This window comes from Abramis brama (genome assembly GCF_963993115.1).
Source record: "Abramis brama genome assembly, chromosome: 5".
Lineage (NCBI taxonomy): Eukaryota > Metazoa > Chordata > Actinopteri > Cypriniformes > Leuciscidae > Abramis > Abramis brama.
In genome coordinates this window covers 1,549,832-1,576,946 of record NC_139967.1, presented here as the reverse complement: position 1 = coordinate 1,576,946, position 27,115 = coordinate 1,549,832, and the positions used below count along the sequence as shown (strand labels likewise).

At 34.9% G+C, this 27,115-nt stretch overlaps 1 protein-coding gene across 6 annotated transcripts; it reads left to right on the top strand.

Annotated features, from left to right (window-relative positions):
- Positions 1-425: 425 nt before the first annotated feature.
- Positions 426-26,882, top strand: ciz1a (cdkn1a interacting zinc finger protein 1a). 6 transcript variants are annotated; one of them, XR_014606183.1, is made up of 17 exons: positions 426-542; positions 3,664-3,887; positions 7,339-7,454; positions 8,904-9,067; positions 10,343-10,439; positions 12,033-12,144; positions 12,865-12,917; positions 14,220-14,296; positions 16,419-16,649; positions 16,979-17,109; positions 17,605-17,698; positions 18,641-18,754; positions 20,281-20,394; positions 20,946-21,024; positions 21,109-21,230; positions 22,626-23,066; positions 25,562-26,882. XR_014606183.1 is itself a non-coding variant. In XM_084114212.1 (16 exons), the coding sequence occupies exons 2-16, from the start codon at positions 3,709-3,711 to the stop codon at positions 23,004-23,006; spliced, it is 2,064 nt and encodes a 687-aa protein (XP_083970338.1). In that variant the 5' UTR covers positions 426-542; positions 3,664-3,708; the 3' UTR covers positions 23,007-26,882. The 6 variants fall into 6 exon arrangements, 4 of the variants coding, with proteins under 4 accessions (XP_083970338.1, XP_083970339.1, XP_083970340.1 ...); XR_014606184.1 differs by having other exon boundaries at positions 8,901-9,067; positions 22,626-23,068; XM_084114212.1 differs by having other exon boundaries at positions 22,626-26,882.
- Positions 26,883-27,115: the final 233 nt, after the last annotated feature.

Here is a 27,115-nt window from a genome sequence, read left to right as displayed (position 1 = left end):
TGTGATTTCTGGATTTTTTTTTTGGAGTATGTCTCTCACAGTGGACATGCACCTACGATGACAATTTCAGACCCCTCCATGATTTCCAAGTGGGAGAACTTGCAAAATAGCAGGGTGTTCAAATACTTATTTTCCTCACTGTATATATATATATATATATATTTATTTATTTATTATTCAGTCTGTCTGTCTATCTATCTCTTATTCCCTGAAGAACCCATACAATTAACCGATTTAGTTTATAAAGTAAACAAGTAAAATGAACTAAATGTTCTCCAGACTGGTGCAATAACCCTTAGCCTCCTGAAGAAAATGAATCAAATGTGTCTTGGATCCATCATGTCTGAATGTGCAGGTGCTCCAGTGTAATGCACCGTGTGTCCTCCAGTCCTGCAGGGGTCGCTGTGTGAGGCGCTGTCGTCACTGTCGCGCTGAGACCGGTGTGTGCGAGTGTTAGCACGGCGCTAATGTGACAGAGGAACTTTCAACAAGCTGTCGCTCATTTCTCCTCTATTAAATCCATATTCCCTGCAGCAAAATTGGTGAGTACTAGCTTTAATTCTGCAGATAAGTGGACACCAAGGTTCAAAATATCAATATTACGAGAGAGGCTTGTGGGTGGTCGCTGATGTTGTCGTGTTTCTGACAGCTAGCGCTTTAGCATATAGCACACAGATAAAGATTATGGCTGTGTTCTAAACCCTGGTGAGTCACCTATCTAGACAACATCTTAAGGCATAAATGCAATTGTTTGATCCCCTTAAATGCATGTGCGTGCTCTTGAGATGCTCTAAAGCTGCTGTCTGTGCAGGGAGCGAGGGTTTGAGACACTGCCGGACTGAAGAGCTGTTGTTGTGTTTTGTCTTGATTCATTGTTTGTTGGTTTGTTTGTTCGCTCATTCGTCAGGTTTAGATGAATCCACATAATCCCAGATATGATCCTCCTCATGTCCATCCCAACATTTAAAAGCCAGTTATCTTTTATAAATGCCCACATTACACGCTGAAAAATTCATGTTATAAATCTAAAACTAGCTTCTATTAAACTACGTTATTATATTGTTTTACTCACTATTGTAATGCACTGTTAAATGTATTATTTATTTATATTAATTTGATTTATCTTAAATATTTTAATTCTGATTCAATTTATTTAATAGCCTATTAACTAACTAATATTTGTATTCATTCATTCATTTATTTTAATTTAATTAATTAATAACTAATCTTTTAATCACATTTTTATTAACTTATTTATTTTAATCTAATTTATTGACTTATTTTAATCTCATTATTGATTTATTTTTATATTTTCTTAACTCTTTTCCTCTAGATTTTTCCACGGACTCCCTTGCGTCCATTTTATTTTATATATATATATGGTTTCACCATTAAAATCCATGTCTTAAGCACACAATTATGATGATGTTCTCATTATAGTTTTATGTAGCCGATATGACAGATTTGTGTTGCACTGTATATGAATTGTATTTCTTGTTTGAAAATGATTCCAATCATATTTCAAGCAATTCATAATCATCATGTTGAGCAGTGCGCATCTGAAGTGTCTCAGCTGAAGGAAATAATACATTATTTATTGGTTTTAATATATCGGCCACATTTTCTTATCGGGCCAATAACGATGAAATCAAAAATTAACATATATGTGCTGATATATTGTGCATCCCTAATTTTTGAATGGATTTAAGGTCTGGACTCAGAGGAGCAGATTCATGTGTGAAAATGATTCTTCATCCCAACTCTTCTTTCACAATCTGAGCCTGATGAATCTTGACATTGTCATCCTGGACTATGGATGATGTTTCTTCTTACATGGTTGTTTAAGAAATGAAAAGCTACACACTCCATCAGTTACGGTTAGAAGAACTGTTGCCAAACATATAACACGCTAAACATAATAATCACTGCAATAATGATCCAGTCAGAAACTCTTAAGCATTTGCCTATTTTAATCCAAACAGCAGATTTTTTTTTGGCAGGGCCCTGTGTGTGTGTGTGTGTGTGTGTGTGTGTGTGTTTTTTTTTTTTTTTGTGCTGGGCAACAATTAATCATGATTAATCGCATCCAAAATACAAGTTTATATAATATATGTGTGTGTGTACTATGTGTATAATTATTTTGTATATATAAGTACACAATTTATACAAAACGAAATTCACTTCAAAAAAGTCTTTCTACAAAACAGAACTTAATTAAGTGGTCAAAATCATGTCTGACCCGCTCCATGTCTCTCGATATTGCGCATCCTCGTGCAGTTCACTTTTCATAATCAACATAAATTAAAAAATAACATTATAATATTTTAACAAATATTAAACTAAATGAGCTTATTTAATGGCAACAACACGTATAGTAGACCTAGACTCTCTATTTGTACAAATTGCTGCACATTCATTTTATTCTGAATTTTGCACACATAAGTCGAAAGGCATTTGTTTGTGCATGCATAGCAAAACATATCTGCAACATTTATCAAGTTCACTGATAATTATGCGTGCATTTATTAATTATTATCTTAATGAATAATGAAACAAGGACGAAGCATATAAACTGCGTTGTTTCGTTTAGAATGAAATGGATCGCAAATAGATCCGAATGAAGAAACGTACAAAACCATAGTAGAAAATGTTTTTTTCCGTCTATTTGAAAGTTAGGCTAATAAACATGTTGCATTCGGCCTGATTATGTCATTTTTTTAAGTTGCATAGCCTGCCTCCAGTTTTCCTCAGCTTGACTAATTAAGAGGTGATACTTGACCGGCATATCATCAAAATGTCCGGAAAACGAAACCTCTGGCAAGCCATTTTTTTCTAGCGGAAACTCTAAGTACACACATATGCATGTATTTATTTAAGAAATATGTGCATGTATATACTGATTATTATATATATAATTATGCATAATTTATATTATATATTAATATAATTTCTTTATATAAATAAAACATTTTTCTTAAATATATGCATGCATATGTGCTATTTTTAATTTTTAATAACAAAGAAAATGTCAAAGATTTTTATCTTCACCACTTTGGCTTAAATGTCTGCCATTCTTTTGTCTTTTGTTACCTAAGGCTTTGTTTTTAAAACAGGGACATTAGTGTGGCTGTAATGCTCAGTCACTTGCAAAATAGTAAAACCAACATGAAAAAGAATCGTGATTTTCCTGAAAATCTTTTGCCATATCGCCCACCCCTAATATGTGACCCTGGACCACAAAACCACATGGTCACATGGGCCAATTTTTTGAAAATCTGAATAAATAAGCTTTTCATTGATGTATGGTTTGTTATGACAATATTTGGTCGAGATGCAACTATTGTAAATCTGGAATCTGAGGGTGCAAAAAAATCGAAACATTGAGAAAATCTCCTTTAAAGTTGTTCATTTATGTTGGCGATTGTGCAGCATTCACTCACACAAATACATGTTTTATATATTTACGGAAGGATATTTACAAAATATCTTCATGGAACATGATCTTTACTGAATATCCTCATGATTTTTGTCATAAAAGAAAAATCTATAATTTTGACCCATACAGTGTATTGTTGGATATTGCCACAGATAAACCCGTGCGACTCGTGACTGGTTTTGTGGTCCAGGGTCACATCTGTAGTAACTCATCTCTGTTTCCCCCAGACTGAAGTGGTGAATCCGTGAGCGACCCGAACAGACGTCAGGAGAATGTTTAACCCTCATCAGCACCAGCAGCAGCAGCAGCAGCAACAGCATCAGTTTCAGCAACATCTGCGTCAGCTCCAACAGCTGTTTCAGCATCAGACTCCTCCACCTCCTCCTCCACCGCCTCCACCTCCACAGCCTCCACCCGCACACCACATCACACACCACCACCAGACGGCACGGTGCGCTTCATCAATGCTCTGCAAATCTCACAGTCGTGTTTTATGGAAGCATATGGGAAGCAATATTCAATTTGAAATGTAATATGCAAAATGACAATGCATTTCTGTGTTTAAATTTACATTTTCCATTACATTTGTGCAACGTTTGGTGCAAAATGAAAATATTATATAATTCACATTTGCCATTTCATAGTTTTAATATGTAAATGTAATACATATTTTAACGCTTTATAAGTCGCAAAATTAAAATGAAAATGTATTACAGAAATTATTAGATATGTTTTAAAAAATTTAAAATATATCAAAATGATCATTTAAATGTTATTTTTCTTAATTGCATTTACACTCACAGTTAAGACACTTGCGATTGCATTTTCATTAAATGTCCCGCAATGAATGTTGCAAAATTCAATGTGCAAATTGAAAATGCATTCCGAGCCGATGTAAATTTAAATACACAAATGCATTGTCATTTTACATATTGCATTTCAAATTGAATATTGCTACCCATATGCTTCCATAGTTTTATCGACCATAGTCGATAATTTGATTTTATGTTATAACAGGTCCTGAATTTCGGCACGGGATTGCGGGTGTCACGCATATTTTCCTGCAGGTTCCCGCGCTTATAATGCAGGAAATTCCCTCAAACGTTTATGCACTAGCGTGAAGGAGTGCACACAGATTATCAGACCGAGTCAGTCATCTGGCTCTCTCACAGCAACACGACTGCTTTCTAGGGGCGTAACGATGCCCTCATGTCACGATTCGATACATCTCACCAAACTGAACTCACAATACCATATTATTGCGATACTCCTAGACATTTGGGTAAGGTAAATTTGGTATTACATTATGTGTGTAAATGAATAGTCTTGGACTCGGTGCTGAAACCCAAAGCACAGGACAATAGAGACGCCAGAATAACAATATTCGTGATTCTGAAGATGAAAACACTGAATTATTTTAAACAAATATTGCACTCTTTCACGGACTAGATCTATTTAAAATAATGTTGGCCACTTTTAACTGGTAGCAAGACATTTGACATTATTAGGACCCATAAATATTTCCCCAATGCATTATACATTATATTCAACATTATATAGTAGTAGTTTAATGTAGTACTGACACTAAAACTCTGAAAACTTCCTTGCACTGTTTTTTATTTTGGGTGAACTATACACAATATTCATATTGTTGCATTTTTGTATTACTTTCTTGACACTTTTCATGAATGCAGTACAAATCTCATAGTCTTTATCAAGAGAATCATTCGATTTTATGTTATTACAGGTCCGGGATTGCAGGTGTTGCACATAGTTTTTATAATGCGGGAAGTTGCACTGAAGCGTGACGGTTCAGTGAGTGAAGGACTGCAGACCGAATCAATCATTTGAAAGCTTTCTGTGAGACATCATTTCTCAAACTATGTGATGATTCAGAGGTCCCTCTTCTTAAAGGGATAGTTCACCCTAAAATGAAAATCAAGTCATGATTTACTCCCCCTGCTGTCGCTCTCATGTATCACGCCCTTCTTTCTCTTTGAAAAGCGACCGGCATCAGGCTTTATTAAACAAAAAGACACCGAAGCATCACAGAATGATCCCATGTGACTCGTGTCGTATATTCCAAGTGTTCTGGGGGTTCATGATGGGGTTCGGTGAAAAACAAACTGAAATTTAATGTTAGGGATGCAGAAAATTCTTGTCCGGAAGCCGAATACTAAATACCTGACGTGGCTTTGCGCATTTTTCCCATTTATTTTGACAATTTTTCACCATTGCATAAATTAAATAGTTAAAATGTGCTTTTAAATATTTTGTCTTGCTCTATTATTTTTTAGCTTTAATATATCAGCCAATTTTTTTTTATTGGCCCGATAACATTAAAAATGATCATATATCGGCTGATACCGATACGGTGATCGATATATCGTACATCCCAATTATCAATATTTTCTGAAGGTTAAGCAACTCTTTCTGACCCATTAAAATGTATAATTTTGCACTGATGTTCATAATGTTAACATTCTGGTAACACTTTACAATAAGGTTCATTAGTTAATGTATTAACTAACATGAACTAACCATGAGGAATACATTTGTTGCTGTAGTTAATAAAAATACAGCTGTTCATGTTAGTGCATTAACTAATGTTAACAAGATTTTAATAATGTGTTCGTAAATGTTGAAATTAGATTAATAAAAGCTGTATAAGTGCAGTTCATTATTAGTTCATGTTAACTAATGAACCTTATTTTTTTATAATAATGCTTCTTTTACATTGAACTACGAAATATGCCTGAGTTGGTTACACTTTATTTTAAGGTGTCGTTGTTACAGTGTAATTATATACAGTACCAGTCAAAAGTTTGGAAACATTACTATTTTTAATGTTTTTGAAAGAAGTCTCTTATGCTCATCAAGCCTGCAGTTACAAAAAAAACAAAAAAACAGTAATATTATGAAATATTGTTACAATTTAAAATAATGGTTCTCTTTTTTTATATATTTTAAAATGTAATTTATTTTTGTGATGCAAAGCTGAATTTTCATCAGCAAGTACTCCAGTCTTTGGTGTCTTATGATCCTTCAGAAATCATTCTAATATGCTGATTTGATACTCAGTTATTATCAATGATGGAAACAGTTGTGCTGTTTAATATATTTTTTTGGAATACTTTTTTCAGGATTCATTGATGAGTAAAACGTTAACAGCATTTATTCATAAAAACAGCATTTATTCAAAATAAAAACATTTCTAACAATATAAATCGTTACCATCACCTTTTATCAATTTAACGCATCCTTGTTGAATTAAAGTACTAATTTCTTTAAAAAAAAAATAGTTATTGTTCCCAAACTTTTGAACGGTAGTGTATATTGTTACAAAAGATTTCTATTCTAAATAAATACAGTTCTTTTTAACTTTTTATTCATCAAATAATCCTGAAAAAAGTATCTCAGGTTATAAAAAAAATATTAAGCAGCACAACTGTTTCCAACATTGATCATAAATCAGCATAATTAGAATGATTTCTGAAGGATCATAAGACACCAAAGACTGGAGTACTTGCTGATGAAAATTCAGCTTTGCATCACAAAAATAAATTACATTTTAAAGTATATTAAAAAAGAGAACCATTATTTTAAATTGTAATAATATTTCATAATATTACTGTTTTTTTTGTTTGTTTTTTTAACTGCAGGCTTGATGAGCATAAGAGACTTCTTTCAAAAACATTAAAAATAGTACTGTTTCCAAACTTTTGACTGGTACTGTATTTAAGTACTGAGTAATATTAAGCAACTACATGTACTTACTATAGGGTTAGGTTTTGGTCGAGGGTTAGTTGCATGTAATTATGCATAATTTACTGTTATTACTATGGTAAGCACTGTAAAATCATGTCTTGTTTATGTGTTGTGTTTGTGTTGTGGTTAAACAGGCCTATGGCTCCAGCTCCTCCGTCTGCTCGTATGGTGAACCTCTGCTCCGCCACTCAGACCATCATCGGACACAACCCCATGCTGCAAGGGGCTCTGCTCATGCAACAGATGCAGGGTAAACTGAGCCACATGCTTCACCATGTCATCCTGATATAGCAAGCACTATATTAAGACACATGTAGTCCCTTGAATCCCGGAGAGACCAGTGTTCCTCCTAAACTGCATGCGTTCATGGACGTACATGCAGGGAAAAAATTGAGAATCGAACAGAATCTGTGAGAAATGTGCGTCAATTCGCATACTAGAGCTTTCAAGCTCATAGTAGCTCATATGGAAGCTCACTGAGGCCATAAATGATCTGGTAACACTTTACAATTAGGTTCATTAGTTAATGCATTAACTAACATGAACTAACCCCAAGCAAGTTTGTTCATGTTAGTTCACAGTGCATTAACTAATGTTAACAAGATTTTAATAAAGCATTAGTAAATGTTGAAATTAACAAAGATTAATAAATGCTGTATAAGTGCAGTTCATTATTAGTTCATGCTAATTGATGTAGTTAACTAATGAACCTTATTGTAAAGTGTTACTGATGATCTCGACAAAACAAGTTTTGAGTTTTTCTATTCGAATAATATTCCTTTGTTTACTTATTATTAATTATAAAGTTCATGTTTTACCCTAAAATTCAATAAATCCTATTTTTAGGATCATTAAGACCACATTATTTTCATGACAATGGAAAAACATCTCATTTTACTAAGGCATTCAGACGTTTTACTTATTAATGTTTTGTCATCCCTATTATTCCCATTAAATTAATGGGACGTTTGTACGTTTTTGTTGTCGAATAATATTCCCTTGATAACTTTTTCTTTTTATTGCTCGTGTTGTACCCTAAAATCAAAAGAATAAAAGTGTTTTACACTATATTAAAGGGTTAGTTCACCCAAAAATGAAAATTCTGTCATCATTTATTCAGACTTCCGTTCATCTTCAAAACACAAATTAAGATATCTTAATGAAATCTGAGATCTCTCCGCCCACTCCCATGAAGCACTGCGAATGCATAATCAAATCGATCTCTCTCAAAATACTTAAATATTTTTGTATATATGCATATTTTATAATAAACTTAAAATATATTGCTTTTATATGTATAATCAACATTTGCAAATGAGTAGTTTTATGTTTCTCCATTGTTTTTTGATTGAAGTTCTTTCCCTCACTAAAGCCGTCTTAAACCTTTGACTTTTTGTCCGATTTTCTAAAACTTTTTTGCTTCAAATCAAAGTTTGTAGTGTTTTGATTCATCTCATCGCTGATTGGCTTGATCCATGGCTTATAACGCTTTTACAAAGACTTTTTTTAAATCCCTATGGGAAAAATGAATGGGAAAAAACAAGTTATTTTCCGAACTCTTAAATCGAGTTAAATTGCGGTATATTAAAAATTCATATCGTATCAAAAATAAACACCTGTATTCGGTATGAACCGGTATCCGCCCAGCACTAGTTGTGTTTGGTGACGTGCTGATTGATTTCTCTCCTGTGTGAAGCAGGAAGCATGCGTGGCTTTGCGATGGGTGGGCAACAGTTCCCTCAGTTCTTCAGTCCCGGATCCAGAGCGTCTCTCCTCGGGCCCGTTCCAATGGGAGTCGCCATCAAAACTCCACACATGGGATTCCCGCGACATTTCAATCCACACGCGCGCTATTTCAGCAATGTAAGTGGGCTAGAGCTGCACCATCATGATTAAACTGATCCTGACTATTTTTTACATTTCATTAGAATTATTGCACTTTCACTTTAGCGCAAATCAAGCAAACATCAATTTGCATTGTTTATCTCATCTACTTTCCATCTAGTTTATCATATAAATTACTAATCTTTACATTATGAATGGAACAACATATGTGACCCTGGACCACAGAACCAGTCACATGGGTCACAATTTTGAAATTGAGATTTATACATCATCTGAAAGCTGAATAAATAAGCTTTCCATTGATGTGTGGTTTGTTATGATTGGACAATATTTGGTCGAGATGCAACTATTGTAAATCTGGAATCTGAGGGAGCAAAAAAATCGAAACATTGAGAAAATCATAAAAGAAAAATGGCATAAAAGAAAAATGGATAATTTTGACCGTACAGTGTATTGTTGGATATTGCCACAGATAAACCCGTGCGACTCGAGATCCAGGGTCACATATATGGAACAAGAAGGTACTTTTAAAGGGACAGTTCACCCAAAAATGAAAATCAAGTCATCGTTTACTCTGAATATTCTGTCATTATTCACTCGCCCTCATGTGGTTTCAAACCTGTAAGAGTTTCTTTCTTCTGCTGAACACAAAAGATATTGAGGAATGTCACATTAACTTCCATAGCATTTTTTTCCATGCTATGGGAGTCAATGGGGCTCATCAACTGTTTGGTTATAAGCATTCTTATTAAAATATCTTTTATGTTCAACGAAAGTAAGAAACTCGTAAAGGCTTGGAAAAACATGAGGGCGAGGAAATGATGAAAAAACTTTTATTTTTGGATGAACTGTCCCATTAAATAAAAAAAACTGGGCAAGAACTGTATTTATTTAAGAGAAAACCTCTGATTACAGGATTTAAACTCTTAAATCTGGCAACCGCACGCATGAAAGCTCGTAGAGGCTTGTTACCAATGCCAGATAACACAAATGTCAAAAAATAAATAAATAAAACACTTTTAGGATTTATAACCAGCGCGTAAATATCGCTGATGATTATTAATTGAGATTATTAATTCATTGATTGAGAAAAGCACATCACAACTAAAATACTATTTTTCATGCAGTTGTATTAGTGATTAGGATTTGAACAACCCTAAATATTAAACTTCATCACATAAATAGTTATTTAAGTATATTTTTCTGACATGCATCAATTTTTAACAAATAAATTACATATTTGTTAAAATCGTGTAATATTTGGTAAATCTGTCTCTGTCTTAACATCCACAGGAGTTTCAGGCACGTCAGCCAGACAGAAAGAGGGAGATTGAGCAGAAACCAGCGGGAAGCAGCAACAGCCAATCAGAAGCCAGCAGCAGCAGCAGAGGTATTTGGAGGATAAATATATCGTTACCAGCTCTCTGTCTATTTGCTGTCAAAAATGTTGTGCATGAATGAAATGTATACAGAAATCATGCAATCATCACAAAAAAACAGGGTAATATTTTTACAAATTCTACAAAACACGTGTTTTCTGAAAAATAATAATTAGCAGCATAGTTTCTCTTTTATACATTATACTGTTCAAAAAGTTTGGGCTCAGTAAGATTTTATTTATATACTTTTATGCATCAAGGACGCATTAAATTGGTCAAAAGTAATGCTGTTCTTTTGAACCTTTTATTCATCAAAAAATCCTGAAAAATTAAAATATATCACGGTTTCCACAAAAATATGAACTGTTTTCAACTCTGATAATAATCATAAATGTTTTTTGATCATCAAATCATCATATTCGAGTGATTTCTGAAGGATCATGTGACACTGAAGACTGGAGTAATGATGCTGAAAATTCAGCTTTGAATAAATTACACTTTACTGTATATTCACATAGAAAACAGTTATTTTAAATTATAATAATATTTACAAATTTTACTGTATTTTTTAATCAAATAAATTCAGCTTTTTGTGACTTATTTAAGAAAAGGAATTAAAAATAAATTGTAATTATTCAAAACTTTTGCGAAGACCAACACTGTCATACCAATGAAAAATATATATATTTTAACTAATAATTAGTTGAGAAGGAAGTCAAACTACCTTTGATTGAATGATTGAGACTCTGAACAATAAACATTAAATAAAAAAATCCTTCCTAAAATTAGTGTTAGTGGAGTTTACTGAGCGGGTCTCAGTGATGATGATTCTTTTATTTATTTATTGGGTGTTTTTGGGGTTTTTATATTTATGTACATTGTTGGTTATTTGCGTGTACACATGTTGAAACGCATGTTCCCCATGGGGATAATAAAGTAATTAATCAATCAATCATAAACTGAAGCTGCCAGAATCTGAACATCAGATCATCTCAATGTTCTCATCAGTGTCGTTCAGTTCTGGGTGTTTCCACTGTAAATCAACCAAACCCAGTTAACAAACTCCAACAAGCCAGTTGAGCAAACGCCCAGAACATCTCATTAGTGTATCGTAACACAACACAACAGCACACCTGTTTTCAACACTGATAATAATCATAAATGTTTCCTGATCATCAAATCATCATATTAGAGTGATTTCTGAAGGATCATGTGACTCTGAAGACTGGAGTAATGATGCTGAAAATTCAGCTTTGAATAAATTACACTTTACTATATATTCACATAGAAAACAGATGATTTACATTGTAATAATATTTCACATTTTTTACTGTATTCTTGATCAAATAAATGCAGCTTGATGAGCAGAAGAGACTGTTTCAGAAACTTGATTTTTAAGAAAAAAGAAAAAAAACGCTTCTTTTTCTCCAAATTAATAAAAAGTAGACAATACTGAGATATATTATATATCACCATTCAGCCAAAAAATACAGAGATTTTTTTTTTGTCCATATCGCCCAGAGCTAACGAAAAATATGTTGAGTTTTGAAGGACATGTGATCAGTCATGTGATCCGTCTCTGATCTGTGCTTTGATGTGAACAGCAGATGAAGCTGCCGCCGCCGTGGCCGATCCGGGATGTCACGAGTCTTCAGAACCGCACGATGAACCAGCGGCCAAAAAACACAAAACTGACGAGTCCGTGACTTCAAATCTGTGAGTTTGTTATAAAAAGTCACGAAATCACACTTTACTTTCCAAATACATTTCTTGTCTAATCGAGAATGATTCATCAGTGCACCTCAGAGAAAAGATTTACGTCTTAAAGGGTTAGTTCACCCAGAAATGAAAGTTCTGTCAGTAATTACTCTCCCTCATGTTGTTCAACCCCGTCAGACTCTCGTTCATCTTCAGAACACAAATGAAGATATTGTTGAGTAAATCTGAGAGCTGTCTCACTCCTCCATAGGCTTCTCTGTTATTGAAACTTGCCGGTCCAGAAAGTTAGTAAAGACAATGTTTAAAATAGTCCAGTGACTACAGCGGCTCAACCTTAAGTTCATCAAGCGACGAGAATACTTTCTGTGTGCAAAAACAAACAAAACTAACAACTTTATTCAACTCTTCATGTTCTTCTGTGTCTCTGAGTGAGTTCAGGTAGTGTAACAGCGCAGCGCTTCTGGGTCGTACGTCAGAACGGAGGCTCGCTATTGGCCGACGCTGGTCATGTGTGATGCTGGCCAATAGTGAGCCTCCGTTCTGACATACAACCCAGAAGCGCTGCTCTGTTACACTACGCAAACTCACTCAGAGTCATTTTTGGGTGAACTATCCCTTTAATCTTTCATCAATAATATAAGATCATACAGGTTGATTTGATCCTTTGTTTATATGTATTTTATGTATTTTTATGATGTGGTTTCTGTTTTGGTGCAGGTCAGAGACAGATTTAGCTCAAAACACTGAATACAAGAGCCCAGATCCTGCAGGTAAGGGAGGATTTCTCCTGTAATCATCATCATAACTGTGTTGAGGGATATTCTGGGTATTTTCAACATGAATTGGCTGGACATCACTTTTGACCACTGTTGTATATAGAAATATTGTATATAATTATTCATATTTATTATACAGTATATATATACAGTTTTTCCGTGGGGCATTAAAAAGCATTACAAGTCATTAAATGAACTTGCAAAAATTAAGGCCTTAAATAGCATTAAAAAGCATTAAATTTTAATCCTACAGGCATTAAAAATGTAGATATAGTTTTGAAGAAAATTTTATACTATCAACAATTTTTATCCAGACATCAGTATTTGTATCAGTGAGACTGACCTTCATTCATAAAAAAGATGCCATTAGATAAGTATTTAAAATATACTGTATGCTTTTTCTACATTAATTAGGAGATTAACTGTGAAATGATTACACTATAAAATATATAAACTAGATATAAACCTACAAAAATGTAAGTGTTTTTAATTGCGATTAATCACAGAAAAATGTTTGATTAATTGAGTTACTTTTTTTAATTGATTGATACCACATATATATATAATATCTGTGGTTAGTCATGGATCATGTATGGCATTAAATCTTTTAAAAATGCCATTAAAAAAGCATTACATTTAGTTTGAAGAAACCTGCGGAAACCCTGATATAATATTTTAACCATTTTTTTTTTTAATGATACTAAAATCACCAGTAGGTGGTGACAAGACTGTCATTGTGAGTCATTGAATCGTTAAAAATGGCCGATTCATTCAGAAACGATGCAAGTCACTGTCTTTATGAATGAGTTATTGAATCATTCACTCAATCGAATTGTTCAAAAATGCAGATTCATTCAGTAACTAGGCAGATGTGTGTAGTCATATCTAGAAAAGAAGCACTCATGTATATTAATCAACATATATATCATCTGTGGCCTGGTGTCAATTACAAAATAATTTATTTCTAAATTTGTGAAAATGCCATTTCAATGGGGGAAGGTTACAACTGAACCTATTCTCCAGTAAACAAAAAGTGTTATTTGAACAATGTCCTAACCAGGCGTGACCAGTTATATATTCTATTATAGTTTTATTAACACTCCTTTTGAACTGTGTAATAAACAACATTATGATTGTCGGGTTACACAGCATTTTCTCTTGTCTCTGTGTCCATGTTGTGTTTCTGAGGTGGAAAAGCTTTTCTAGACGGATGAACTTCTGATTGTGTGTTATCAGTGTGTGTGAAATCCTCCTCCTGTGAATGATGTGAACGTGTGTGTGTGTGATGTGTTTCAGACTGCACACTGCAGGAGGGAGGCAGTGTCGACGGGCCGGTCGCCGCTGAAGCCGATGAACAGAGTCAAGTGGCCAAGGTTGGTACCGTCATCTCTGTGTGACCCGGGATGCTCTTCCCATAGAGATCATTATGGAGATGTGTGTCTATATGGACGAAATCAGCACTAGGGTTGGGTATCGTTAGAATTTTAACAATTCTGATTCTACTTATTGATTCCAAATAGGTAAAAAAACTAAAAACTTGGATATCATTCACATTTATTTTAAGTCTTATTGCAAAACATTTAATTGTAGCTGAATACCATAAACAAAAATCAACAGGCTAAAGAACACTAACACAAGGTACTTTTGCCTGTGGTTTAAAAATACCTTAGAAAAACAACTAGCCTAACTCATAATTTCAAGCATTATTAAAGACAAGTAAGCACTCAGTAATAAAAAAAGAATAAATAAAAAAATTAGCAATCACAACAAATAAATACAACTTAACCAAAGATATGTTTGAAATAAACAGTGTTTTAAGATGCAGGTACACAAACTAATCAAATGTAAAATAACACTGCACTTTATAAATAAAATATACATTACAAATATAGTTACAAAAAGTTATTCAGTCAATAAAAGCAAATGATTTTTCTCTTTATCTTTTGTTTGATTAGTGTTATTATAGAGATGACAGCAGGAATATTAGGCTGCTGTCACTTTAAGAGCTGCACAATATAGTTACAGCGCTGAAAACAGTGCACGAGTCGTCTTGCACTTGAATGGTTTAAAGTCAAATTAAAATGCACACAAAGGAATCGATAAGAGGAATCGAAATATTAATTTTATAACAAGTATCCAATTCCTGACCTCAAGGATTTGATTTTTTTCGATTCCCAAACCTAATTAGCGCCATACTAAAGGATTTTAGTGGTTAGTTAGGGTTAGCATCACTATTACTGTTCCTAATAGTTAAAGTTACTAATTTTAAATATCATTTTTATTTTATTTTACCTTATATTAGGCCACTTTTTTCTAATCTTAAATTAAATGCATGTACATTTAATCAAATTTAATTCGAATAATTAAGACACTGTAGGGCTGTTACCAATAAAATGGAATCAGTATCAACAAAATCCATCTTTGAACTGCAGAAGTGGCACAAAAGCTGCATCTGAAGTGACGTTTCAATGCATTTATTGCTCAGAGGGACATGAATGCATTTATTCTGAGGTAACAAATGCATAAATAATGCAATGAGATTAATGCTTTAAATACAAACTTTTGGCAAAAATATTGAAATGTGAAATAATGGAAATTATTATATAATATTTGGGGATATTTGTTTTGAATGACAGTACAAGCTCAATTAAACCATCAAAATATGAGGAAAATATATATTTTTTTTTTAATGTTTAAAAAAATTAGGGAAGAACAAAACATTAAACTAATCTAAATTATTTGGCAAAAAAAAAGAAGAAAACTACAGCTACAGGTTTTATTTTACTATGCCAAAAAAATGCATAGAAAAACAAAAAGCTTACAGGGAAAAGCATAAATTGACTACAACATAATCGGTTATTAATATTTCACTGGTTCTGCCATTTTTGCATCTGTTCATAATTACTTTGTGATAAATTATGTTCCCACAATTTGGCATGTTTCATTGTGTTATCACAAATAAATGTTATAAAATGTAAAACAAAATACACTAAAACCACCAGTGGAGGTCAAGTCAAGTTTATTTATATAGCGCTTTTCACAATACAGATTGTATCAAAGCAGCTTCACAGTATTAAATTAAAATAATACATCAATGCTTGTTTCTAGTGGAAAACGTCCACGTTTGGTAATGCTGATCAATAGTATTGTTGATTGATTAATTCAATTAAATATCCCCAAATAGAGGTGACAAGTCTGTGTCGTAATGAGTGAGTCGTTGAATCATTCATTCAATCGATTCATTCAAAGATGGCCGATTCATTCAGAAACGATGCAAGTCAATGTCTTAATTAATGAATGGGTTATTGAATTATTCACTCGATCGATTCGTTTAAAAATGCAGATTCATTCAGTGATGAAGCAGATGTGGGTAGTCTTATCTAGAAAAGAAGCATTCATATTTTCATCAGATAATATACAAATATGGGATGCATGATATATTGGCCACCATATCATATTCCTAATAATAATGTCTTTTTGTTTGATATTCCTCAGCAGGTCGAACATACAGAAGCTCCAGATAAAGGAGTGGAACAGCAGAACAGTGACGGTCCAGATGACGCCGTCGTCTCCGATTCAGTGCCAGAGGTCGAGGAGGTCAAGGAGACTAGCGCTCACGAGGAGGTCAAAGAGACTAGCGCTCACGAGGAGGGAAATGATGAAGGGCCGGAGACCTCCAACAAGTTCTTCTGCTACATTTGCAACATCACTTGCCATAACCAGCAAGTATGTAGTACGAAGAAGCATTCATGATCATATAAAAAAATCAGCTCGGTCTACCTATAAGAACCACATAAGAAAAGAGTTGAAATTATTTTCTCTAGTTTTGATGTTAAGTAAATTGCCTTTCAAATATAAAGATTTATCGGTATCGGCCAAAATTTTCATAGCATTGCATCCTTAATTATTACTATGCAGGGTGACGGTTCATAGTTAATATAATAATAAACTTTATTTTATATAGCGCCTTTAAAAGTTGCATCTCAAAGCGCTTTACAAAGACATACAGAAAAAAATACTGTATGTAAAAAAAAAATTAAATCTTGTGTGTGCAGAATTTCCAGAGCCATATGAACGGACTGACGCACCAGCAGAAGATGATGGAGATCCAGCACATGAGTAACGCGTGTCTCGTCACGCTTCTGCCGCGAGTCCAGGAGTCCCTGCAAGGAGCGCGCAAAGACGGGTGAGAGTTTCATTTACGCTTAACTACATCATGTGGTGTCTGTAGGACTGGGACAATACATCGATGCATCGCGACTCGAGAAATGATTCTGGATCAATTCCAGTTTTTCCGGATGTTGAACAGCCATCTGCTGCTAAACACCAGCCTAGAGCGCCATCTGCTGCTAAACACCAGCCTAGAGCGCCATCTGCTGCTAAACACTAGCCTAGAGCGCCATCTGCTGCTAAACACCAGCCTAGAGCGCCATCTGCTGCTAAACACCAGCCTAGAGCGCCATCTGCTGCTAAACACCAGCCTAGAGCGCCATCTGCTGCTAAACACCAGCCTAGAGCGCCATCTGCTGCTAAACACTAGCCTAGATCTGCTGTTAAAAACAAAGCTCAGAATCGAATCACAATGCCTCGATATATTGCCCCAGCCCTAGGTATCTGTATCTTAGAGAGCAAATACGTAATTGATTTTCACACATGCTTCACATTGCCTGACCCGTTCCAGTGAGAAGAGACCCGGCCTGCAGAGATGGTGCTCCACCTGCCAGACTCACTTCACCAGCAACGTCATGGAGCATCGCAGGACCAGGGAGCACAAGGTGAACTATTCCCACACAGACTTCATGCCTTCAATCAGCCTTACTTTAGCTGATTTAGTTTAATTAATATTTTTTTATTTTTTTATCTTAGTTTGTTCATTTTAGTTTAATTTTTAGTAGTTTTGTTAATGTGCATTAGTTTTTTTTTAGATTTCTATTTAGGCTTAATTCAAAAAAAATTTCCTGTTAATAATTTTAGTGCTTCAACTTATTTCAGTTTATTGCCAAGGCAACATTTCTAATTTTTGTTTAGTTTAAGATTTTTTTTTCCTATTTTTAGTTTTCATTTTACTTTTAGCTGAGTTTAATTTTTTGTCATTTCATTATGTATTTTTGTCATTTTATTAGATTTCTTTGAAAATATTTCTATTTAGGTTGAATTTGTTTTTAATTTCAGCTTTAGGTATTTTTAGTGCTTCTACTTAAGCTTATTTCAGTTTATTGCCATGGCAACGTTTCTAATTTTCATTTAGTTTAAGTTTTTCAAATAATATTTATATTTTATTTTTAGATTTTTAGTTTCATATACATTTTTAGTCATTTTGTTATGTGCCTTTGTCATATTATATGGTTTTTATTAATATTGCTATTTCGATATAGTTTTTTTTCGCTTCTTTTTTTTTAGTTTTGTTATTTATTTATTTCCAGGTAATAATTTTAGTGCTTCAACTTATTTCAGTTTATTGCCAAGGCAGCATTTCTAATTTTCATTTAGTTTAAGTTTTTCAAATAAATTTTATATTTTGATTTATTTCAGCTTCATTTCAATACACAGAAATGTTTTTAACAATTTTGTTTTTTTCTTAACAATAACAACCCTGCATGCAATCACTAAGATTGTCATTGCATTTATGACTAGTAGTGAGCACTTCAGTTTGCATGCTTAAGAACTCCTGGTTTAAGTGTGTGTGTGTGTGTGTGTGTGTGTGTGTGTGTGTGCAGCGCTGCAGTCACTCGCCCAGCACCAGCTGCACCGTCTGTAAGCTGCACTTCAGGACGGCCAGAGAGTTCGTGGAGCACATGCAGTCCAAGGAGCATAAGCAACGCGTCGAGCTGGTAATATGCAGAAATCCCACTAATGATGCTTGGTTTTGTGTCGTGCAATATAATAATAATAACAACAATACCTTTTATTAGCCTTTCAAGGCACTCAAGGACACCGATAAACACCTTTTATCAACATAAAAGTAAATCAGTAAAATGCAAAGTTATGCAAAAAGACAGACATACAGATTAAACATAAAATTATATTCTAAAAGCTATTCTAAACAGATAAGTTTTAATCTGAGCTTTAAAAGGGGAAATTGAATTTAACTGGCGAATATGGTGAAGCAAACCTGAACTTTTACTCTTGTAAAGCACAGAAGTGCTTGAAAAGTGTTGGGGAGATTTGTTCCTCTTCTGACGTAACCATTATTTTAATTTTGAAAATAGAAATGACCTGTATATACAAGATATAATTTAAAGTTAATTAAAAAGGGAAGAATTGTCTTTGTGTTTTTTTTGTCCCCATGTAGTCAATAGTTTTATCCCTTAACTTATCTTTGATCACCAAAATGACATATTAAGACGTGCAAATGCTTTAAAATATCTTGAATGTAACTCGACACCCTTGCCTCATTTAGTATGTGCGGTTCTATGAATATGCAAATGAGCCCCGCCTCCACTCACTCACTCAGCTCAGAGATCCACTGGTTGACGATCACACGTTGATCTGATTGGTTACAAGGTAGTTTGTGACGTCAGAAACACCAGCGATTTCAAAGCGTGTTTTTGAGACTGTCTTTGGTTCACTGCAGTTTTAAGGAGGAAATACTCAGCAATGGAGTCGACTTATGAATTTACACATGGTTTGTCTTAAAGCAGATTAAAAACACCACATAGACACATAAACAACATTAAAAGCTGGATTTACACCACAGGGGGACTTTAAGTCTTTCTTGACTGTAAAGCATATTTTGTTGGAATGTCCTGCTTGTTTCAAAGTAAACCGGCATTGGTGTAAATGTGTGTTGTTGTTTTTCTACATATTGAGGACAAGACAAATTGACTTTCTTTAGTAGCTGACAGTATTTTATAAGCAGGGTCCTTGAAATCCTTGAAAGTTTGTGAATCTGAAAAAAAAAAAAATTCAAGGCCCTGGAAAGTTTTTTAAAAATAAACCCAGGTCCTTGAAAGTGCTTGAATTTATTTTGTGCAAGAAGTTTTCTGGAAAAAATTCCATATTATTCCCTCCGGATCGGATCGGCTAATGTGTTATTTCACCAACACTTTGTGGCCTACGCGCACTAGCTTGCTTGATTTACGTTAGTTACGCACATTCACGCGTTCCGTTAAGTGTTTCCCGCGTGAGGTACTTTGTGTTGTACGTTGCCATGACGTTCACACGCGTAAAACTGCAACAATGTATCTTACAAGGTAACAATGTAACCTTGCTCTCACTTGAAGTGTGTCCCCACATTAAGTCCTTGAAGTTGAGGGTATTGGACCTGGAAAGTCCTGGGAGCTGTGGGAACGCTGTATGAGACTAACTCTGTTGAGCCTGTAACACAGAATGATGTTGTTTTGTTGTGTCGCTGCAGCTGTGGAAGGAGTCTGGGAAAGATGGCACGGATCATCTGAACTCTGCCATGTTACTGGGTGACGAGGACGGCGACTGCAGTGACGACGAGAGGGAGGAAGAGGAAAACGGGAAGGTAAAACATTCTTCATGGATTCGGTTTCTAGAGCTTTTTCCTAGTCGACTGGTTCATTTAAGCCATTAGTCGAGTAGTTGCAAGTTATTACTTAAGGAGGACCTATTATGCTTTTTCAGACGTTCATTATTCTTTAGTGTTTAAATCGGTGGTATAATGCCCTTTTCACCAGATGTAAAATAAGTCTCTGATGTCCCAAGCGTGTGTGTGTGAAGTTTTAGCTCAAAATACCCCACAGATATTTTTATATATCATGTTAAAATTGTCACTTTTTGAGGGTGAGCAAAAATACACAGTTTTTGTGTCTGTCCCTTTAAATGCAAATGAGCTGCTGCTCCCGGCACAGGGGGCGGAGCTACAAAAGCGAGTTAGTCAAGTCACCTTCATTTATACAGCACTTTTACAAATATAGATTGTTTCAAAGCAGCTTTACAGTGAGAACAGGAGATTACAGTAACAGAGATTGTTTTGGCTTTACAGCAGATCTAGAATAAAGTTATTGTCCAGATAAAGTTAGTTTTGATTGATTGATTGTTGTGTGTGTCTTCCAGGAGGGTCTGTCTGCACAGATGGAGGTCACACTAGAAGATCTGACTGAAGACGAGGAGTTTGACTCTGACACAGTGTATGGTGGGTAATAATTAGCCACCGGGAGACAGATACGATGACGACATCTTTAATATGTGGCGTTATATGTAACGTTTTGTCTCCCAGGGTCGAGTTTCGTGGTGCCTGTCGCTGGGTTTCTCTGTCGACTCTGCGATCAGTTCTATCACTTCGAGTCTTCGGCTCGACACACACACTGCAAGACGCTCACACACTTCGAGAATCTGAAGGTGCGTTTCAACTTTAACCTTTCAAATCTGATTGTGATGGAGCATGTCAAAACACAACAGTGTTTTCTTTTTATGCTAAATTAATATACATTTATTAAATACTGCAGTTTATCAATTTCTTGTTCGTTCAGTTACATAAATGTACTATTTATTTGGATTTATTAATATTTCTTGTAAATCTCCCTGTGTCAGTTTAATGCTTTGGTCAGATCCTCATTGTTTTAAACACTTCTTGCATAAATGATATAATCTGATTCTTTTTGTTAGTAGCTTATAATGTATATAGTTTTGTTCAGACTTTAATATAAAGTCAATAGGAATTTAGTTTTTTCATTAAAAAAAATGTTTTACATCCAGTCAGTTTCCCACTGATAAAATATCCAGTTTTTTTCCCTGTTATTTTAGTATCATTTATATACTATAATATTGTATTTATTAAAGTTTTGATCTTAATCTTTTTTTTATATATTTTTATTTTTATAGTTTATCGTTTGTTTACATTTTACAAATTTTGCTAGCTTTACTTGCTTTTGTCATTTTTATTAGGTTTTTTATATTTTATATTTATATTTTTTTATTCCATTTTTACTTTTAGTAATTTTAGTACTTATTTAATTTAGCTGCGAAGACTATATATATATATAATACTTTTAAGTTTAAGTTTTTCATCTAATATTTATACTTTATTTTATTTATTTGATCTAATATGCTTTTTCGAATATGCTTTTGTCTCTCTCAATTGTGCAATTTTTCAAAAATGCCACAATTACAGAAAATATTTTTTTATATAGTTAAAATACTTAATATCAACATTGGCTTGAATGTTGTTTCATTCAAAAATACTCCATATTTTGGAAGAAAATTTATTTGTGAATAGAATAATTTCATGTTGACTTTAACTGTATCTTGTCTAGCTACACACCACTTATGTACAGCTGCTTCCCCATAATTTATTAATTATTAATAATAATTATATAATTGGTAACACTTTACAATAATGTTCTTTAGTTAACATTAATTAATATATAAACTAACATGAACTAACCATGAGCAATCTATTTGCTACAGTATTTATTAATCTTTGTTAATGTTAGTTAATAAAATATTAATTCATTGTTTGTTCATGTTAGTTCATAGTGCATTAACTAATGTTAACAAAATTTTAATAAAGTACTAGTAAATGTTGAAATTAACATTAATGAAGATTAATAAATGCTATAGAAGTATTGTTCATCCTTAATTCATGTTAACTAATGTAGTTAAACTAATGTTACCTAATGAACCTTATTGTAAAGTGTTACCATATAATTAATATTATGTGCTTTAGAAATACATCAGAATTGTTGGTGGTTATGTTCCATTTATACATCATGCTGTTCATTTGTGGTTGTGCAGCGTTATAAAGTCTTACGGAAACACGAAGACTCCGGTTCAACCTCAGGAGAACCGACACACCACATCAGTCCCGATGAAACCTTCACCTCATCCACGCCTCAGATCCCCAAACCAGCCCTGGAGATCCCAGAGTCTCTTCCCAGCATCAGCACGAACACCAGCATCCGTCAGGAACACCAGCCTGAGGACGAGGATCTCTTCGTTAGCGTTCCCGAGGGAAACGAGGATCTCGTTAGCGTTCCAGAGGGAAACGAGGATCTCGTTAGCGTTCCCGAGGGAAACGAGGATCTCTTCGTTAGCGTTCCCGAGGGAAAGAGCGTTCGGGGCCGAGGAAGGACTCCTGCGAAGAGACGAGGAAGAGGAGGAGGAAGACGACGCTGAGACCCAGAACGTTATTATCAGGCTCAGAGGACCCGAGTGAAACCACCCCGCCGATAGACCGTGTGTGTGTGTGTGTGTGTGTGTGTGTGTGTGTCTCCTGCAGTTCTGAAGGGTTTGTGCCACGATTACGCGCCTCTAACCCCTGTTTGTACAGTAGATGTTTTCATTGAGCACAAGATCCTCAGAACTCCAGCACTGAACGATTCCTGCTTCGGCTGAAGGGTGAATCTTACAACACGTGAACATGTCCAGGTCATACATCAACACAAAACAAGTGTGTGTGTGAGTGAGTGAGTGAGTGAGTGAGTGTGAGAGAGAGTGAGAGAGAGTGAGAGAGAGTGAGAGAGAGTGAGAGAGAGTGAGAGAGAGTGAGAGAGAGTGAGAGAGAGTGAGAGAGAGTGAGAGTGAGTGTGAGTGTGAGTGTGTGAGTGAGTGTGAGTGAGAGAGAGTGTGAGAGAGAGTGAGTGAGAGAGAGTGAGTGAGAGTGTGAGTGAGAGAGTGAGAGTGAGTGAGTGTGAGTGAGTGAGTGAGTGTGAGTGTGTGTGTGTGAGTGTGAGTGTGAGTGTGAGTGTGTGAGTGTGAGTGTGAGTGTGTGAGTGTGAGTGTGTGAGTGTGAGTGTGTGAGTGTGAGAGCGAGAGTGAGTGAGCGAGAGTGAGAGAGCGAGAGTGAGTGAGAGAGAGTGAGTGTGAGTGTGAGTGAGTGTGAGTGAGTGTGAGTGAGTGTGAGTGAGTGTGTGTGAGAGTGTGAGTGTGAGTGTGAGTGTGAGTGTGAGTGTGAGTGTGAGAGTGAGAGAGTGAGAGTGAGAGTGAGTGTGAGTGAGTGTGAGTGAGTGTGAGTGAGTGTGAGTGAGTGTGAGTGAGTGTGAGTGTGTGAGTGTGAGTGAGTGAGCGAGAGTGAGAGAGCGAGAGTGAGAGAGCGAGAGTGAGAGTGAGAGAGTGAGAGTGAGAGTGAGAGAGCGAGCGAGAGTGAGAGAGCGAAAGTGAGTGAGTGTGTGTGTGAGTGAGTGAGAGAGAGAGTGAGAGTGTGTGTGTGAGATTTAATTATCATCTAGTTTTCATGATAATTGCACCCTCACCCAATACTCAATTACTTTCATGTAAAATGTCATTCTCAATCTCATTACCATAATGCAAAAATATCATCATTGCAGAAGTTGTTGTAGTGAATTAAATGTGTGCTGATTTTAATATTAAAAAAGTAATTATGGTGTCCAGACAGAAAGAGTTTGCATTAATTGCAGTAAATGTAACTTTAGAGGGAAACGTGAATCATGTTAATGGTTCTCACACACACACACACACAGTTTTGGTGTAGATCATGAGCTGAACATGTTCCTCCTGAGATTCACTCTGGCTGATGAATGTAGCGGCACTGAAACCTGTTCACACACTGCAGACATCATCAATGATCCTCAGAGAACGGAGACCAACGTTATTTTGTGTTCTTTTCATATTTATCAAAGTCATTTAATCGGAGGAACACACTCGTTTTCGAGCCGTTAAATCTGGCGAATTATGACAAACATCTTTACATTGAGTTCTGCCTTTACATGCAGACGCCAGAATGGATCCGCTTTAAAAAGGCTGCGTTGTGATTGGCTCACGCTTATGTGACTCCACCAGTGGTGTTTACCTCGATTACTTGACTTGTTTTTACACGTGACGTTAAATTACAGAGCAGAAATCCTCAAGAAACTGACTTTATAGAAGACTTATGATGTGGAGGATCTGTTCTCAAGATTGTGACGCGTTCAAAAGCTTATTTCTGCGCCGTCTTTACCTGTTATTAGCAGCTCTAGATTTAGTGTTCTGGTCAATCTCACACACTGCAAAAAACATCATGCTTTTCTTATTTAGTGTTTCTGTCTCATTTCCAGTCCAAATATCGAAACATTCTTAAATCAAGACGCATTTACTAGATGAGTAAAATGCCATACCATATTAAGTCTTGTTTTCTGGGGGAAAAATCTAAATTAAGTGAGTTTTTGTTTTAAAGAAGGAAAATGATCTGTCAATGGGGTCAGAAAAATAATGTTAATTCAAACAAACAGATCAACTTTTTTTTTTAAGCAACAACTCTCTTAATTTTGATTTATTTCCCCAGAAAATAAGACATAATACTACTAAGACATAATATCTAGTAAATGCATCTTGATTAAATAATGTTTAGATATTTGGACTGGAAACAAGACAAAAACACTAAGAAAAGCATTTTTTTGCAGTGAAGAACAAAAGAAATAATATTTCTCATAATAAAATAAAAAAAAACGTGTTCTTGAGCCCATTAGGATTTTTCTATTGTGACATTATTTTCATGACAATTATGCACATTTTCCTCATGATAAAACATTAAACGAATAATTTTGCATAAAACTGATATTACAGTAATGAGAACCACTATTGACAGAATCACTGAAACATTTCAATTCATGCATTTATATTTTTTGCGTCGCGATTAAAAATGTGCATGATTCGCATGAAAGTCACAATGCAAAAAGAACATCCTTCGTCTTTCTGTAAAACTTCATTTCCTTTTTATTCTTCCTTTTATTTAGGAGTGACATGTGAGTGTGCTTCATCCACTGTCTGTGTCTCCCTGAGAGAGTTTTATGAGGATTGCTGATTATAATGACTTCCTGAACGCATCACCTCGTTGGAAACACTGGAAACGTCAGCGTGAACTGATGCAGAACGAGAACTAAACACTGTGTAGCAAATGCTTCTGTTCACATTCATCTTCAGGCCCAAAATCAGACACAAATCGACTTTTTTATTTGCATTGTCGCATTATTTCCATGACAATTCAACCTTTTCACCCAAAATTCTCAACACTGAAAAACAGCCAAACATTTTATATTTTCATTACTGAAATGCAGTATTTTTTTTTTACCCATGCAAAATATCATTTATTTATTTCCACTGGTTTTGGGACGAAATGTGACCAGATCCATTAAATGCATGCGATCAGAAATCATGTTTTTCACCATTTCCACTCTGAATTGAGATCAGGGTGAGCGAGGCTGATGATTGGAGGTCATCGCAGGAGTAATGCTGAGAGCTGAAGGGTTTTACAGGAGGAACTGCTGTATGTTCGGAAATCATGACTAATAAACCAGCCAAGACCAGAAAACCACTTTCAACTGTTCAATCATCTTCAGGCCAGAAAATTGTCAGTGAATATTGTTTCCAGCTTATAAGCATGTTTCAGATGAAATGACTGACAGCACATGTGTGACCCTGGATCACGTCATCAGTCACATGACGCACGGGTTTATCTGTGGCTATAGCCAACAATACACTGTACGGGTCAAAAATTATCCATTTTTCTTTCATGCCAAAAATCATGAGGATATTCAGTAAAGATCATGTTCCATGAAGATATTATGTACATTTCCTACCGTGAATATATAAAACATGTATTTGTGTGAGTGAATGCAGCACAATCGCCAACATAAATGAACAACTTTAAAGGAGATTTTCTCAATGTTTTGATTTTTTTGCATCCTCAGATTCCAGATTTACAATAGTTGTATCTCAGCCAAATATTGTCATGTCCCAACAACAATCAATGGAAAGTTTATTTATCCAGTGTATAAATCTCAATTTCAAAACATTGGCCCATGTGACTGGTTTTGAGGTGCAGGGTCACATATGTGCCGAGAGTTTTCCTATCATGGAATAATAATAATAATGTCACGTGTTTCGAAAGCCAGCGGGACGACACAAGGCAAGCTAAACACAACATGTGTGTTTCGTATTCTGACAAACTGAACACGACAAAAGTGTTAATTAGCAGCTGGAGGTTCATGTTTTCTCCGATGTTTGTTTTCTGTATGTGTCTCATTTTAATTTCTATTAAAATATTTGATGATTAAAGAGCGACTGGGTTATGTATGTACTACTGTAAGATTGTTCTCACTACAGAATAAACAGTAAAAGGGTAATTCGGACTTTTTTAATCTCACAATTTTGACTTTGCAATTCCGAGTTTATAACTCACAATTATGATTTTTTCAGTCAGACTTTCAAAACCTCTGAAAGTCCAAGCTAATGTTGATTCTTGTTTTATTACGAGCAGAAATATTGTACCTTTTTTATCTATTCCGTGG